The following is an 18,368-nucleotide window of genomic DNA, read 5'->3' as shown; positions in this document are numbered from 1 at the left end:
AGGAATGTGTGAGTACACATTAGTACACAGCCACGTTCCCCGTCATTACATTATGACTTTATTATGTATATACATTGTACTATTTTATGTCGATACTATATCTTCATATAGTATTACTAATGCCGCTATGGTGGTCTACATTTGAAACCATAGTTATTATATATGATTTTGTTATGTTTCTCCATTCCTGTATTTTAGTGATGGATGTAAACAATAACCTTTCGTGAATCTAAGTACTGTCTAAGAACTTAGATCACAGTGCTCTAAACTTACAGAGCCCATGTGAAATTAGTCATTTCACATTTCTGTTGTATATCCCTCAAACATGTTATTATGTCTCCCACCCTTGTGAACTTATAGTTCCTTGGATGAATGTAATTTTGATTAACTATATCAAACACTTATTACTGTAGCCATATCCCTAATATTTTATTTTCATCTTATCCTTTAGTATATAATATGCTCATTCCCCATTTTACTGTAACTGATTACTTATTGCCGTAATCTCATTTAATGGATGAATCTTAGCTAGTATCATCCTACATTATATGATGACACATTTACTGTAGTTATCTTACCTGTATTTTGTTTGCTATTGAGTTATACGCATGCTTTAAGATTTTATACATGATTGTCTTAAATGCCTTATTGGGATTGATACCAATGCCTACATCTGAATGATTGCAAGGCATATGGGAATCCCTGCTCAATACCTTTAGGAGGTTCCTAATTGTCTTTCTTATCCCCAGCCTGGTTGCTACCCCTGGTTGCTACCCCTGATTGCTACCCCTGATTGCTACCCCTGGTTACTACGCACGATTGCTACAACTACCAGATCTCCATAGAAAGCTGTAACCGAGGCAGACCACACCAGATACACCCCCCCCCATTACATACCTGTTAGCAAGAAGGCATCGCCTACTGTCCTTGGCCTTAACATATTGCCCAGTGTCCACAGTGCCCTATACTGCCCAGTATCATCTGCCCAGTACCCGGCCCAAACTGTCCACTGCCCAATAGTTATTGCCTAATGCCGACAGATTAGAGCAACCTTCGCAGCAGAAGACAAACTGGTGTTGAGTTAGCACGGCTCTCTACGAGCTAGAGATCACAGCTGAGAGATCGTCCCACTACAACTTAGTCTGCAGCACCAACCATCTCTATTGCTAAACAGGCAGCGGCCTCACCCTAGAGCCAGCTTGCCTATAGCATAGAGAACATCCCGAGCCGACGTCCTAAGACAGAGCCGGATGACTCATCCTTCTGAGTGCCAGTCCTTCGACCGCCAGAAGACGACCCACGGGCTAGCAGCTAAGAAAAATAAGTAGCAGACATAGGAACATTCTTCTCCTCCAATCACTCAATAATTAGCAATCCATGATGAACAGTTATTTTAGATATTAGCATCTTTACTTCTTTTATTTTCTTAATTATAATTTTATTTAATCATTTATCTCCTGTAAACTTTCATTTATTAAATTATTTTATTTTTAAACGTATAATATTGGTCTGTTCTTACTGTTAGTTGCGGTGTGCCTGTACAAAATCTTATATGTGAGCGGGATAAAATTAATAAAATTTCCCCTAGACATAAATAAACAAGCCAAATATTAACTAATTAACATCTCGTCACATATAAATGTGGTCCCGTCCGGGGATCTGAAACTAGAATCCTTTATTAGACAGGCACAGGCATACAGCAGTAGAACTTTCCTATATCTAATATACTTTCATTATCTTAAAGTAACGGATTGCAAACGGAGTGATGAGTGTTGCTAGAGTCTTTATTTTATATCTATTTTACTTTAGATGTTATCACGTATTAACTTAGTATAATATTATTATTTGTGGTTATTTTAAGTTGCATCACTGTACTTAATATTGTATTATTATCACGGGCAACGTGGTTGTTTCATACGGGCTTCATAGAACGCTCTTACTTCAGTAATATCCCTCCTTTTAGTCTTATTAGTTTCCCATTTTATTTCTCTCATACATAAATAATGGCCAGCAATACAAGATCCAAGACTGACTCTGACAGAAAACTCAAAATACAAGAGTTGACAGAGACGGCGGCATTGTTAGAATTAGAAGGGAAAGATCGCTCTGACTACATCCGACAAAAGTTGGATGAGTGGGAATTAGAGGAGAGGGTAGCCCGGGAACGGGAATTTGAGTTAGCAAGAGATAAAGAAAAACATGAGCACGAGTTAGCCATGGAGCGGGAGAGACAGGCAACTGAGAGAGCTAGAATAGCTCAAGAGAATGAGACGGCTCGCACAGTCGCTGATTCTCAGCCTGCTAGCCCAGCTTCCAGCCAAGGGTCCTCAAATAGCTCACCCAACATCCCCTTCGAGCCCTTCGATGAGAAGAGCGAAAGTGTTGAAGTTTATTTAACACGATTCGAAGAGGTGGCACGCTATTATAGCTTGCCCAAGGATAGGTGGTGTTTCAGGCTAGCTCAATGCCTTAGGGGCAAGGCTTACGAGGCTTACACAAAGCTCCCCTCATACCAACGGGAGGACTTTGAAGCCCTGAAAGAGGCACTATTGGTTCAATTTGAGCTAACCTCTGATTCATACCACAAGAAGTTTCGAGGGTCCCGCCTTGAGCGCAAAGAAACTTATGTCAATCTTTGCGACAGGCTGGACAAATACCTCGGGAAATGGCTAGCCCTAAGCAAAATGCCCGAAACATTTGAAGGTCTTAGAAACCTTATTCTGGCTGAGCAGCTTCGAGACTGCTTAACGCAGGAAACTCGAATATATGTCAATGAGCAACAGGCGAGTGACCCTTCTGACATTGCAATTGATGCAGACCGATACATAGCTGCCAGACGAGACCAGAAAGCTAAGACACCCGTAACAGAACCACAATCTAGCGAAACCTCCCCTGCCCAGCCCACACCTCACAACCAAAATCAAAACAGCCAGGCACGTGTCCCTTCACAACACCCATCCAACCAGTCGAACCGCCCTCCCCATCAATCACGCCAGAATAATTCCTACCACCCCTCTCACCGTGACTCACATAACACGCGTGACGACAGGAGGACTCGACAACAACATGCCCCACACGTCGTATCGGCCCTGACGGCCGTTCCACGGCCCAAGACTGGTAACCCGGTAGGCCCAGAAATCCCTTATATACCTCCTCACCCCTCTACATCACCCCCAGGTGTAGAGCAGGCCCTAATAAACGGCGTTCAAACTTATATCATGTTTGATACAGCCTGCACTTTTACTTCCATAATAAAGGAAGCGCTGATTGATTCGGCAGATCTCACCGGTGAAACGGTAGAGATCCAAACCGTCGACAAAACTACACCTCCAATGGTCTTGCCCATAGCGAGGGTTCATGTAGAATGTCGATACGTGCACGGGACCATAAACGCCGCTGTTATGGAGTCACCCGTGTACGACTTTATTCTTGGCTCCCAATACGTACCATTAGGAAATGTCAAGAAGCCATATTTTTCCCTGCCAGTCGGTAGAACGACTAGACAGAAGGATGGCCCAAATCAGTCAAACACTGGGCGCCATCACTCAACACCTCAGTTCAACCGAACTAAGGAAATTAAACCCCTAATTCCTGACATTGACAGTGTCAGACGGCGTTGGTATGGTCAACAATCTTGGCCCCCACGTATAAATATGATACCTGCATGGAATCACAAGGGTGGTAGTCGCCACCGATTCCCGCCCAGTCCATCATGTTGCAACTATACCCCATCACCCCTCACTGCTTCAGGTAGGACGCACAGGTACCAAAACAAACCTGACCTCAACCACAGGTCACGTTATTCTCCACCCAAACCCAACAGTCCACGGTGGGATCGAAATTAGACTTAAAACGGATACCTAGAGGCCCAATCTCCCTTACGAACCGGTCCTCGAATTCAGATTCATTTTTTTTTTCCCTTAGGACAATTAGACTGGACAACGACAAAGCTCAAATGAAACTTATATGCAAGTACTAATAGTATTCTGCGAATACTTTTTAAGTGGGTGGGTATGTGACGATACGAAACTTGCATACATAAGTTCATTTTAGTTTTTCCCAGCAAACCGTGAGAAACTTTAATTTTTAACTTAAACAATTATTTTCTTGTCCACCCATAACTAATTTCTTGTAGGATTTATCCCCCCTCGCACGTTTCTCACGGGACGAATCTCGACGTAAAACATTAACTAGCTTCTCTAGGGCTAACTTTTAATTTTGACCGCTGGACAGGTGACCCACACACACAATATTCGCTTCACCTGCGCTACGCGCTGCGGACTAATAACTTTTCACACCTATTTCTCCCCCCCTCCCCCCCCCCCCCCCGCAGAATACGCATCGCTCTAAGAATAGCGTTGCAATCGGGCTGGACAGATACATATTCGCTTAAGACTTTACTCCCACGGTAGGCAACGAATATTGACCATAAATCTGACCTGACGCCTGACATCTCCGGTACATCGATACATGTGAGAAAATCAGTTAGCTTTCTTCCCCACCCGGTAAACGAAAAGTCCCATCTATATATATATAGAGAGACCCAAACATTCTAAGTTAGGCCCGCTAGGATTCATACAGTCTCCTCTGTTAGGAAGTTTAGTTGTGAGGTTTCATTAGGGACAAACGGGTAAGTGTAAACATTTTATTATGCTTATTTTATATTATAGGAATGTGTGAGTACACATTAGTACACAGCCACGTTCCCCGTCATTACATTATGACTTTATTATGTATATACATTGTACTATTTTATGTCGATACTATATCTTCATATAGTATTACTAATGCCGCTATGGTGGTCTACATTTGAAACCATAGTTATTATATATGATTTTGTTATGTTTCTCCATTCCTGTATTTTAGTGATGGATGTAAACAATAACCTTTCGTGAATCTAAGTACTGTCTAAGAACTTAGATCACAGTGCTCTAAACTTACAGAGCCCATGTGAAATTAGTCATTTCACATTTCTGTTGTATATCCCTCAAACATGTTATTATGTCTCCCACCCTTGTGAACTTATAGTTCCTTGGATGAATGTAATTTTGATTAACTATATCAAACACTTATTACTGTAGCCATATCCCTAATATTTTATTTTCATCTTATCCTTTAGTATATAATATGCTCATTCCCCATTTTACTGTAACTGATTACTTATTGCCGTAATCTCATTTAATGGATGAATCTTAGCTAGTATCATCCTACATTATATGATGACACATTTACTGTAGTTATCTTACCTGTATTTTGTTTGCTATTGAGTTATACGCATGCTTTAAGATTTTATACATGATTGTCTTAAATGCCTTATTGGGATTGATACCAATGCCTACATCTGAATGATTGCAAGGCATATGGGAATCCCTGCTCAATACCTTTAGGAGGTTCCTAATTGTCTTTCTTATCCCCAGCCTGGTTGCTACCCCTGGTTGCTACCCCTGATTGCTACCCCTGATTGCTACCCCTGGTTACTACGCACGATTGCTACAACTACCAGATCTCCATAGAAAGCTGTAACCGAGGCAGACCACACCAGATACACCCCCCCCCATTACATACCTGTTAGCAAGAAGGCATCGCCTACTGTCCTTGGCCTTAACATATTGCCCAGTGTCCACAGTGCCCTATACTGCCCAGTATCATCTGCCCAGTACCCGGCCCAAACTGTCCACTGCCCAATAGTTATTGCCTAATGCCGACAGATTAGAGCAACCTTCGCAGCAGAAGACAAACTGGTGTTGAGTTAGCACGGCTCTCTACGAGCTAGAGATCACAGCTGAGAGATCGTCCCACTACAACTTAGTCTGCAGCACCAACCATCTCTATTGCTAAACAGGCAGCGGCCTCACCCTAGAGCCAGCTTGCCTATAGCATAGAGAACATCCCGAGCCGACGTCCTAAGACAGAGCCGGATGACTCATCCTTCTGAGTGCCAGTCCTTCGACCGCCAGAAGACGACCCACGGGCTAGCAGCTAAGAAAAATAAGTAGCAGACATAGGAACATTCTTCTCCTCCAATCACTCAATAATTAGCAATCCATGATGAACAGTTATTTTAGATATTAGCATCTTTACTTCTTTTATTTTCTTAATTATAATTTTATTTAATCATTTATCTCCTGTAAACTTTCATTTATTAAATTATTTTATTTTTAAACGTATAATATTGGTCTGTTCTTACTGTTAGTTGCGGTGTGCCTGTACAAAATCTTATATGTGAGCGGGATAAAATTAATAAAATTTCCCCTAGACATAAATAAACAAGCCAAATATTAACTAATTAACATCTCGTCACAGGGGGTTCATTGGTTAGGTAGTATGTCTTTGATATTAAATAATATTTCTATTACTGTTATTATATTTTTAGGTTAATCACTTTTCAATTGTTTATGATTTAATACTTGTGAATTATGGTAACTTACAAATAAAAACATATTAAAAAAAAAAAAAAAAAAAAAAAAAGCCCACAAAAGAGGCAAGATGGCCCATAAAAGAGGCATATAAAGCCCAAAAAAGAGGCAAAGAAAAGAGGCATAAAGCCCAAGGATTCCTATGATGATAAAGCTAAAACTGAATAGCGCAAATTCTGAGGTTTCCTTTAAAAAAAAAAAAAAAAAAAAAAAAAAAACTAAAATATAGAAAACGAATATCGGCCGAAACGGCCCTTACGTAATCTTATCTTATAGATGTTACTTCAAAAAAAAAGATGATTACGTCCTACGCGTCATGCATTTAGTCTTGAATGTTAACCAATGACTTAAATTCTGCCAAGTCACTGGTTTTCCTGGCTAGCTCAGGCAACCCATTCCATGCTCTAAAAGCGCTAGGGAAGAAGGAGTATTTGTACAAATTTGTCCTAGCGTATGGGACGAGGAACGTGCCTTTATCTTTGTGTCTTTCTGATTATTTTATCAGATTTTGTTTTTGTATTTGAAGATTATGGTTCAGTGTTTAATGTATAATTTCTACTTGACCTTTGAGCCTTTTCTCCTGAAGGTTTCCTAATTTAGTGATTTTACTAAAGTTGTCATAGCAACAGTGGTGCAAAGGGGCTCATTGCGTCCGGGCCCACGACACATATAGGCCCAAACTGTGTCACCTAGGGGGTTCATTGGAACCACTATCAATATAGGCCCTAACGATGGCGCCATAGTTGTCAAATTCTTACTTGATTATACTTAAAACCATTGTATATGTATTTATTATTACCATATTTTATTATAAACGACATTATATAAAAGCGAAATAACATATTGATGTAAACCTTATTATCAGGGGCGGACTGGGTGTCAAAATCGGCCCGGGCATTTCTATAAAATTCGGCCCACTAATTCTCTATCATGTGATGGGCATCCATGTCTAGGTGTATCGGTCCTTAAAAACCATTGTTAAGTTTAATAATGTATCAATATGCATGCATACAGTGAACTCTATATCTCTATAGATAATATAGCGTCATTTTAAATCAGCAATTATGCAGGCCCTAAAAAGATGAAGCCTACTAGTAGCACTGTCTACATTTTATTTTCGGAAAATGTGTTCGATTAAAAGAGTATTACACTGTAATGTCTGTGAAAGACTTTTTGTTTAAACACGACGCTCAGAGGGCCTTTTTATACAAATAATAATAAGAATATAATTCGAATATTATAAAACCTTTAACAATTTGAAATGTGCCATAATGGCTTCGATCAGGCCATTAAGGTGGCCCTACCGGCCCATTCGGGTACCGGCCCACCGGGCATTTGCCCAAATGCACATATAGCCAGTCCGCCCCTGCTTATTATACATTTTCTAGTTGATGCAGCTACACTAAATATAAGCTTCGTATTTTTAAAAAGGATTTTTTTTTCTGCTTGTTTGTTTGATTTTTTGTTTGTTTGTTTGTTGAATATTACAGTGTCTATTCATCCGTTGAGATTCATGAATTAATGTTATTAAGTGAATAGCAAAATTCCATTTCATAATATCCACTCATGGTATCACTAATCTCGGGTTTTAAACTGGAAACAAAAACTAAAGTATCAACAAACACCTCTGCTTGGAAGATTTGAACCCGAGCCTCAGTTACATGGCCAGACAACAACAGGTGACATTTCAGGAAACAATTAATAACTAATACCTGGAATTCGCTTGAAGCGAAACTCATCTGGCAGACGTGACATGAACTTTAAAAATAATTTCGTCTTGTCGAACTCTTCAGAGTGGTGAGGAACCCTTGACCTTGACAGTACCCCCAAATAATTTCAAGTACAACAGTAAACCATGAACTATGAGCAACGCCGGATTTGCATGTGTTTAGAAATCTGGGATATTGGTTCTTTATGATAAAAATTAAAAACTGATCTCGTTCTGACCGCTCGCTTATGCTCCTTGTATTTACGACGATGAATTTATAACTGATGAGCTGCGGCGGGTGTATTACAATGAACACTGTAAATCAGGGGTTCTCAACCTGTGGGTCGCGACCCCTTTGGGGGGTCGAATGACGATTTGCCAGGGGTCGCCTAAGACCATCGAAAAAATGAATTGTTTTTGTCGATTCTTCCATTGCTGTGTGTGTATGCGGAAGGATTGGGGGGGGGGGGGGGTCGCGGCAGAGTGGGGGTTGTAAAAAGGGGTCGCCGAGCCTAAAAGGTTGAGAACCGCTGATGTAAATGATCATGAACTAAAAAACATTAGGCAACGAACTGTCGACAATTGTCACTAAGTAATTCTTTCCCCGACCCCGTTGAAGTGGGAATTATGGACATACAGTTCTTCTTCTTCTTCCAGCCAGCTTTATTGCTGCTAAGCTGTCAGCTCTTTTGCAGACTGTGCCAAGGAAAAATAGTGTGCTGTTTTCTTCAGTTGTTCAGCACTGCCGTACAGGGTGTTGGTTATGTTGGGCTGGAATGGTAGTAAAGTCTACCTAAGGTGGATTTGGGAGGGGCATTCAAAGAGGATGTGGTTTACGGTTTCATAAAGGTGGGCGCAGTGTCTACAAAGGGGGAGTTGTGTGGGATTTATTTTATTGAGATGGCATTTTAACAGAGGTGTGTGTCCTGTCTTTAGTTGGAAGATTGTAGATTTCTCTTTGCGGGGGAGAAAGTTAATACTGTCCAGTTTGTTAGGCGTGTTCATTTCTTTGTACATGGCTCTGCTTGTGTTTCCTGATGCCCATTGGTTGAGCCACTCCTCTTTGTGGTTGTTGATTAACATTGTTGATGGACATACAATTAGAACAACAGCGACCTAAGAGGTCCTTACCTCACTGTTTATAGTCCTCGCTGTTGAGTATAACAATGTTAATATAAACAATTTTTCTGGGGGGAAAATGTGGACAATATCCGCTCTACAATATAAATCAAAACTTTTGTCTCCGGTGAATCAATTATTGTGGGACATTCAATTATGACGACTGTACCATTAGAAGACTTCGTTACTTTGTTTCGCTTGTCTTGTGTATAAGATATTGATGTAACTACAAAATAAAAAATTTGTGGAATTAAAAAAAAAAGAAATGACTGCAAGTTATCCATAGTAGTAATAATTGTCGACACCGGACTGTCCTATATTCCTCCTCTGTGCCACACCATCAGTGCGGACGTCCGCCATAAAACGTCCCCTTGAGAAACGGTGTCAGAGTAATGACATTTGTTTGTTTTACATGTTTCGGATGTTCCTTCAGAGTTGAAGATAGTTTACTTCCTAGTCCAAACCTCCCGCAGGACGACGGGGCATGGGAGCGGGCAGGGTTTGAACCCTCGACCGTCGATTAATCCGAACGACAGTCCAGCGCGCAAACCGCACGACCAGGCAGCCATCCATTTTTGTTGGGATTCTCTTTCATTCCCGCAGGTGCAATGGATTCGGTCCATAGGCACCCCAAAGGTTTTGATTTGCTTCTCTATTGTCCTAATGTTTCCCTCTGACGACTATTTCCACCCGGGCGCCACATTGTAATGTTTCCCTCTGACGACTATTTCCACCCGGGCGCCACATTGAGAATTTGATTTTACAGTGCTCAAAATTTATCGCAAAGCTTCTCTATTCTATAGCGATCTACGGTGCAGATGGTGTAAAGGTCATCTGTTTCTGTGGCCCACGGTTAACGAGGGTGTCATGTGGCCAGCACAACGACCCTAAGCCTTTACGTTTCCCCAAATAATGTCAGGTACTCATTAGAAACGAGGTTTCCGGGCTCGAATCCTGGTGAAGAAAGGTATTTTTAATTTTGGGATTTTTAGAGCGCCTCTATTATAGTTTTATAAAGCGCTACTTTCATGCTTATAGCATGCTCAGATCGCTTTGTCCAATCTTATTTGTGGACCAGTGGGGGAAGGGGGTATCTGGGAGAAGGTTTTCCGTGCTGCCTTTAGGCGCTCAGTAAACACAACTCTGCCCGAGTCGGGTGTCGAACCTCGAGCCTCCTTCATAGGTAGCCACGCTAACGTACTTCGCCTCTCGACCTATTTTCTGTACGCCGGATATACCAAATAGCTAGATATGTCTAGTTTGCCGTCATAGACGAAAAACTATTACATATTTTTTTTTAAATTAATAGATTGGCCTCGTTGTGATAAGAAAACTAGACCAAATTGTCTTACCAGGTTTTCCCGATTTTTCCGATGACGTCATGACATTCTTGTAAGAGCATTGTGTGTTTGAGGTCAGTGACGTCAGTGGCACGGGAGGTCTCTGAAAGTCAACAATGAAATTTGTTTCTAAATCCGAGACACTCTGGAAGTTAAACATTTGTTTCTGGCAATTTTTTTGACTGGATTACAGTGTAAGTCTTTTGTCTAAATGAGCGACAATTTGATTTGGTGCAGGCCTAATGGGATTTAGAACTAAGACTAAGATAGATTTTATTTGTGGTAGGCCAGGAGTAGGCCTACATTTTTTTACAAAGCTTATATCAACTCACTCTGTCTGTCCGTCTGTCTGTGTGGTAAAAAATTTGTAAACGTTATTTCTCTCACATACCTTCTCGGATCAAGTTGAAACTTTGCACAATTATTCATTGGCGTAGACAAGACATGAATCCATAAAGAAATTTACCAAACAGTCAATTAATTAATGGTAATTAATTATTTTGTTAGATACCAACAAGGGAAATAATTTCACAGATACGGCTAAATATGTAGGTTTCGTCCCCTTAAATAAGTGTACACATTATTTCTTTCACACCCATTCTCGAGTCAAGTTAAAAACTTTAAATAATTATTTAGTGCGTCTAACTAAGCAAGAATCAATTGGAAAATTAGCAATTAGTCAATTGATCGTTTTGTTTGATATCGAATAAGGGAAATCACGTCTACATTATTGAGAGATGTAGTTGTAATTGCGGAGTTCTTTTCCTTAGATAAGCTTTGTTTTCTCTTGTTTGATATCGAATAAGGGAAATCACGTCTACATTATTGAGAGATGTGGTTGTTATTGCGGAGTTCTTTTCCTTAGATAAGCTTTGTTTTCTCTTGTTTGATATCGAATAAGGGAAATCACGTCTACATTATTGAGAGATGTAGTTGTAATTGCGGAGTTCTTTTCCTTAGATAAGCTTTGTTTTCTCTTGTTTGATATCGAATAAGGGAAATCACGTCTACATTATTGAGAGATGTGGTTGTTATTGCGGAGTTCTTTTCCTTAGATAAGCTTTGTTTTCTCTTGTTTGATATCGAATAAGGGAAATCACGTCTACATTATTGAGAGATGTAGTTGTAATTGCGGAGTTCTTTTCCTTAGATAAGCTTTGTTTTCTCTTGTTTGATATCGAATAAGGGAAATCACGTCTACATTATTGAGAGATGTGGTTGTTATTGCGGAGTTTTTTTCCTTAGATAAGCTTTGTTTTCTCTTGTTTGATATCGAATAAGGGAAATAACGTCTACATTATTAAGAGATGTAGTTGTAATTGCGGAGTTCTTTTCCTTAGATAAGCTTTGTTTTCTCTTGTTTGATATCGAATAAGGGAAATAACGTCTACATTATTGAGAGATGTAGTTGTAATTGCGGAGTTCTTTTCCTTAGATAAGCTTTGTTTTCTCTTGTTTGATATCGAATAAGGGAAATAACGTCTACATTATTGAGAGATGTAGTTGTTATTGCGGAGTTCTTTTCCTTAGATAAGCTTTGTTTTCTTTTTTAAAAGGATTGTTCTAAAAATAGTTTGCTTATTTGTCTTTCTGTTTGATTTCAATGTAAATTGTTCTATGCCCCTTTAAAAAAAAAAGTTATTTTAATTGACTACAAGAACTACGACAGTAAAATAATGCTTTATCATAAGAGAGGGGTGTGTAATTGTGGGGTGGAGTGGACCTCAAGTGGATGCCCTGGGGGGGATTTTCAAATTTGGACCCTCCCCCACCCTAGCTACGCCCCTGATGTTAATGTGGGACTGTACATCTGCTTGCAATAGTTCCCACCTCTAGGTCACGACGTGCCGATGTGACATGTGCCAAAAATCAGCATCAAAATCAAATCTTTTGTACCTGATCTTCTGTTACCCAGCAGCCAAGGGCATCAATCCATTTCATTCTCGTCAGTTTGTGGACACCAGCAGACGACTTGGATGATTTGCATATATTCCTGTCACGTGACATAAGGTCGCTCGCGATGCATTCATCTTGAAGAGGGAAATTCAGTATAGACAGTCTGCTTCTGCTGTCCACTTGTGGCTATTAAAAAAATAAAACCTTTCAATGTCTTATTGTATTGAAGTGTTTTGTTAAATGTACATGCAAACTATAAAAAGCAAAATACTTTTTAAAAAATATAAATAAGGAAAAGAGCTGCACATTTAGAGTCATAGATATTACTAATGGAATTTCTATTTCCCTTTTTATATATATCAGACATGATTAATTAATTACCGTTAATTAACTAATTAATTATTTTTTATTGATGCATGTTTTGTTAGGGAATAAATGTGCAAAGTTTAAACTTGATCCGAGATTGTGAAGTGGGAGAAAAAAAGTGTATACAATTTGTACCAGACGGACAGACAGACAGACAGACGTAATGAGTAACGTAACTTTTGTAAAAAAAAAATATTTAAGTATAATTTAGTTTTACATTTTTACAACCAATATTAAAATAAGATGTAAAATTAGAACTACATTAATCCAAGATAAACAACAATAATTGATTATATTATTATTATGATTATAACTATAACAATATTAATGAGAATGTGAAATATTTTCCAATAAAATGCATCATGAGCTTAAGAGTCTCTAAGTCAACTATTTAAGTCAACTATTTAAGTCAACTATTTAAGTCAACTATTTAAGTCAACTATTTAAGCCAACTATTTAAGCCAACTATTTAAGCCAACTATTTAAGCCAACTATTTAAGTCAACTATTTAAGCCAACTGTTTAAGTCAACTGTTTAAGCCAACCAATTAAGTCAACTATTTAAGCCAACTATTTAAGTCAACTATTCTCAATGGGGATGGGTGCGGGTAAATCGTTTTATTTGCAGTGTACTAAGGGCCTATCTAATTAATATTAAAATATTTTAAATCACAGACGTCCCCTCAAAAGATAAGATAATTACGTCTTAGAGCATTTTCTTGTTAACCTAGTCATGAATGTTAGAGACTGTTTACTCCCCCCCCCCCCCCCGCTCCCTCAAATGTGAATCCTACCAACCCCAAAGTCTTGCAATCAGCCACACCTATTGCATCATTTTGAGAACGCGATTCTTCAACAAAGCCTCCAACTTAAAGTCGCTGGCACTTCCAGGCAAGAAAATTTTGTTTCGAGAGTACGCTTTCAATCCGATAAGCATCCCAACAATGGCGTTTGTCTAGCTTCCGGCTTTCAAATAACGCTTTTGAAAAAATTTAACTAATCGATGGCATTGATATTAAGGTCTTGTAATAGTCATTGTTACACTATTAATGAACGCAATGACTGATGACGTCAATCCATGTATTTTCTTCATCGCATTGTTTTGGGGACTAAACCCTCAAGAAAGAAATTAGAAACACAACTCGATACTTCTGGAGATTTTTTATTCTCAAGGATCGATACCCTCATCCAATAAGCAATGAGTGGAATCCCCAAGTTGTGATGTTTGCTTGATGGGGAGCATTTGTATGACTTGATAATGAGCATTGTTTCAATGCATGTATATTGAGAATATATCGACAAGCCCTGTCTACGCGCTACATCTCAGAATCCTTTCAAACAGACGACAATGACGTGTGTACACAAGACCACCTCCAGTGTTTTAGTCCCACAATTGTTTCTGAACTTGAGACTTGATTAAGAGACTTTACTACACACTTGGAAACTCAGCCTAGACCCCGAGTTCTCAAACTGGGAGGCTGGCTCCCTTAGTGAGGACATGAGAATTCTATGGAAGACCGAAAAAGGTCTTTAGTTGTTAGAGATGTACTAAGCTAAGGGGAGATAAGTCGTTGGTGATATGTAACCAATAACCCTACACCCCTAATTGTCTAGGCAAATGGTAAGGTCTAAAAGTGACACGCAGAAGTCAAACAATAACCCTACACCCCTAATTGTCTAGGCAAATGGTAAGGTCTAAAAGTGACACGCAGAAGTCAAACAATAACCCTACACCCCTAATTGTCTAGGCAAATGGTAAGGTCTAAAAGTGACACGCATAAGTCAAACAATAACCCTACACCCCTAATTGTCTAGGCAAATGGTAAGGTCTAAAAGTGACACGCATAAGTCAAATGCTTGGATAACACATCTTCATTTCGAATCATTATCATCATCTTTCCCTTGACTTTTGTCGTAGGGGGCGCTGTGACAGTTCGAGTAACAAAATCCCTCCAGATTTCCCGGTCAGCAGCTGTTATTATCTGGATATCAAGAGAGAGGCCGGTCCATTATTTTACGTTGTCCAGCCAGCGTTTCTTTTTTTCCCGGTCAGCAGCTGTAATTAGCTGGATATCAAGAGAGAGGCCGGTCCATTCTTTTACATTGTCCAGCCAGCGTTTCTTTTTTTTCCCGGTCAGCAGCTGTTATTAGCTGGTTATCAAGAGAGAGGCCGGTCCATTCTTTTACATTGTTCAACCAGCTTTTCTATGGACGACTCTTTCTTCATACTCCCTCAACTGTACCTTGAGGAAAGACTTTTGATAGTGAGTCTTGTCTTACAGTAACGTAATCCTCTTCTCGTAGGACGCAATCATCTTCTTTTTTTGAAGTAACGTCTGTATCATATAAGATAAGATAATATGACTGAACCAGCTCAGCTTTCATCGCTCCACAATATTGAGAGATGGTAGTACCCTTTTGCTAGCCACAGTTATGGTTTGTAGAAGTACAGACACATTTGTTTTCTTTTCTTGGTATCTGATACCCTGCATATTTCTGTAGCATTTACTTGGATTCTTCTTTCAGCCTCAGTGTTCAGTGTCCAACTTTCACAATCATATAGCAGTTCGGAGACCACTAGCGAAGACTACAGTTTTTATTTTACTTGGAAGCTGATGTTACTCTTCCAGATTTTCCACAGACAACGGATGCCAAACTTAAGATTTCTAAAAGGTACATTGTAAGACACAAATTGCTGTTTCGAATACTTTTCATGATGGTTTTAAATTTAGAAAAAATAAATAAATAGTAATTAAAAAAAAAAACCGCTTTGATTAAAATGCACTAAAGGTTAGAAAATAAAATTGGGAAAAAAATCAAAGCGTTGGCTGTGAATTTTACTCGTACTCAGGGCTGGATTTGGGGCAGGGTAGGTGGGGATACTGCCCAGGGGGAATCCGCAAAAAGAGGGCCCCCACAGTAAATATAGTAAGCCCATATTACGGAGTTTTTACATTTAAGTCTTACAGGGCAGGTGGGGATACTGCTCAGGGGAAATCCGCAAAAAGCCCCCCCCCCCCCAGTAAATACAGTAAGCCCATTTTACGGAGTTTTTACATTTAAGTCTTACAGGGCAGGTGGGGATACTGCTCAGGGGGAATCCGCAAAAAGGGGGCCCCCCACAGTAAATACAGTAAGCCCATATCACGGAGTTTTTACATTTAAGTCTTGCAGGGCAGGTGGGGATACTGCTCAGGGGGAATCCGCAAAAAGGGGCCCCCCCCACAGTAAATACAGTAAGCCCATGTTTTACATAATTCGGATGTTCCTTCAGAGTTGAAGATAGTTTACTTCCTAGTCCAAACCTCCCGCAGGACGACGGGGGATGGGAGCGGGCAGGGTTTGAACCCTCGACCGTCGATAAATCCGAACGACAGTCCAGCGCGCAAACCGCACGACCAGGCAGCCCATATTACGGAGTTTTTACATTTAAGTCTTACAGGGCGGGTGGGGATACTGCTCAGGGGGAATCCGCATAATTGGGGCCCCCCACAGCAACCACAGTAAGCCCATATTACGGAGTTTTTACATTTAAGTCATACAGTTGGTAACACTCTCTTGGTTAATAAAAAAGAGTCCACTGGTAGCGGGATCGAAAATCGTAATATACAAAAAGCAGCTCCGGATTTACGACAGTGCGTAAACCCCCAAAAATATAAATTTTTAGACGAAAATTTACTTATTAATTTTTATTTTTTTTTAAGAATGGGAAATGAGGTTACGTTTACTCTATTTTTTTTTCGTTTAAAATAAGGCATGCTTTTAGATAGAAGTATTACTATTATTAAATGGAGTTTTATGAAAGCTTAAATCCGGACCTGCTCACAGACTATTCTCAGACTAAACAATCGCGTTTTTTTGTTTGTTTTTTTGTTTTCTAACCTACTTCCAATTAAAATCAATAAAGTTTAAGTTCTATCTTTGTTCATTTTGGTCAAGGCACATGAACCAATAACTAACGTGAATATGAACAGAGTGATGCCAAATCTGACTTGAAACAAATATTTTCTCAATGCACAATTTTCTTCTTATTTTGTGGGGCACGTGAAATACATTAGGTGGGAACGAGTTGAGAACCTCTGTCCGTGACGCACTACAGACAGACACTCAACTACAACACACACGACTCGTGCTGATTGAATGTGGCGCTGGTTGTATGTGTGTGTGTGTTTGTGTGTGTGTGCCCCGTGGGGGGGGGGGAGAGTTACCAAGAGAGAAAAAGGTTCAAAACTTTGTTAAAACTTTCTAGATGTCACTTGAGGCGGGTGTACGTACGATAGGGGGAAAAAGTGTGTGTGGGGGGGGGGGAAACTACGACGTTTTCAATGTGTCAACAGTTGTGTTCTGTGTCTAGGCAACTAGCCAAGCAACCGCCTAGGGCCCCCAACTACCAACGGGAGCCTGCTGGAGTTTTTTTTTTTTTTTGGGGGGGGGGGGGGGGTTGTTCAAAGCCTACAACGTGTACGGCCCTATATTTGTAAAGCACGATTTAGTAGCTCTTTTAATCGATAGATTCCTTGGAGGCGTTTCATAATCAACTATCCCTTATTCTGTTTGACCGTTGGGGCACCACACATGATCTGTCGACCATCACTCTCCATTCCTCTCAGTCTCTTGCCCAGACTAGACTCTCATTCAATGACACAAGCCCGTCCGTTCTTCTTTGGTGTTGTTCCTATTGCTTTCTCTGGTAGGCTTCTCTTTCTTTTCCCTGGTACTGTTCCCTGAAGGAAGGTCTTTGCGTGTCATATGATATATGGACATTATTTAGTTTGCGTGGTTGTTTATTTTGTTCACAGTGGTAAGCGGTTCTTTGTGGGATTCAATGGCAGTTGTAATCCTTTTAGAATTTCTTCATTTGTGGCGCGGTCGTTATAGGTCATATCTAGATTTTCTTCTCTAGGATCTCGATGGCATGGCTGGAATCCTACTTTCTAATGATGCCTTTAGCGTCCAAGATTTGAAAGCATGCAAGAATGGCGCTCTGGAATTTAATGATAAATGAAACATTCAACACTCTTATGTTTTCTTCGGGGTAGGGGAATACCGGGTACTTATCTTATCTTATCTTATATAATACAGACGTTACTTCAAAAAAGAAGATGATTACGTCCTACGCGTCATGCATTTAGTTATGCATATTAACCAATGACTTAAATTCTGCCTTCTGCCAAGTCACTGGTTTTCCTGGCTAGCTCGAGCAACCCATTCCATGCTCTAATAGCACTAAGGAAGAAGGAGTATTTGTACAAATTTGTCCTAGCATATGGGACGAGGAATGTGCCTTTATCTTTGTGTCTTTCAGAGTATTTTATTAAATTTTGTTTTTGTATTTGAAGATTATGGTTCAGTGTTTTATGTATCATTACTACTTTACTTTTGAGTCTTCTGTCCTGAAGGCTTTCTAAATTTGGTGATTTTACTAAAGGTGTTACTCTAGTCAAATGCGAATATTCGTTTGTTATGAATCTCACTGCGCTATTTTGTGTCTGTTCCAGTTCCTTAATGTTTTCTTGAGTTGAGG

The 18,368-nt window shown here is 39.8% G+C and overlaps 1 protein-coding gene across 2 annotated transcripts in view; it reads right to left on the bottom strand.

Moving 5' to 3' along the window:
• LOC106064131 (uncharacterized) overlaps nucleotides 1–18,368 on the bottom strand; it is a 43,232-nt gene that overhangs the window by 20,332 nt on the left and 4,532 nt on the right. For both annotated transcript variants that reach the window (XM_056033544.1, XM_056033545.1), the window contains exons 2-3: nucleotides 12,480–12,665; nucleotides 10,596–10,686 (exon numbers count right to left, since the gene is read on the bottom strand). In XM_056033544.1, coding sequence (XP_055889519.1) covers nucleotides 10,596–10,686; nucleotides 12,480–12,665 — 277 coding nt within the window. The remainder of the gene's footprint in view (nucleotides 1–10,595; nucleotides 10,687–12,479; nucleotides 12,666–18,368) is intronic.

Source organism: Biomphalaria glabrata, chromosome 6 (assembly GCF_947242115.1).
Source record: "Biomphalaria glabrata chromosome 6, xgBioGlab47.1, whole genome shotgun sequence".
In the NCBI taxonomy this organism is placed as follows: domain Eukaryota; kingdom Metazoa; phylum Mollusca; class Gastropoda; family Planorbidae; genus Biomphalaria; species Biomphalaria glabrata.
Note: the sequence above shows the minus strand (reverse complement) of the source record. Positions and strands in the feature narration are given on the sequence as shown.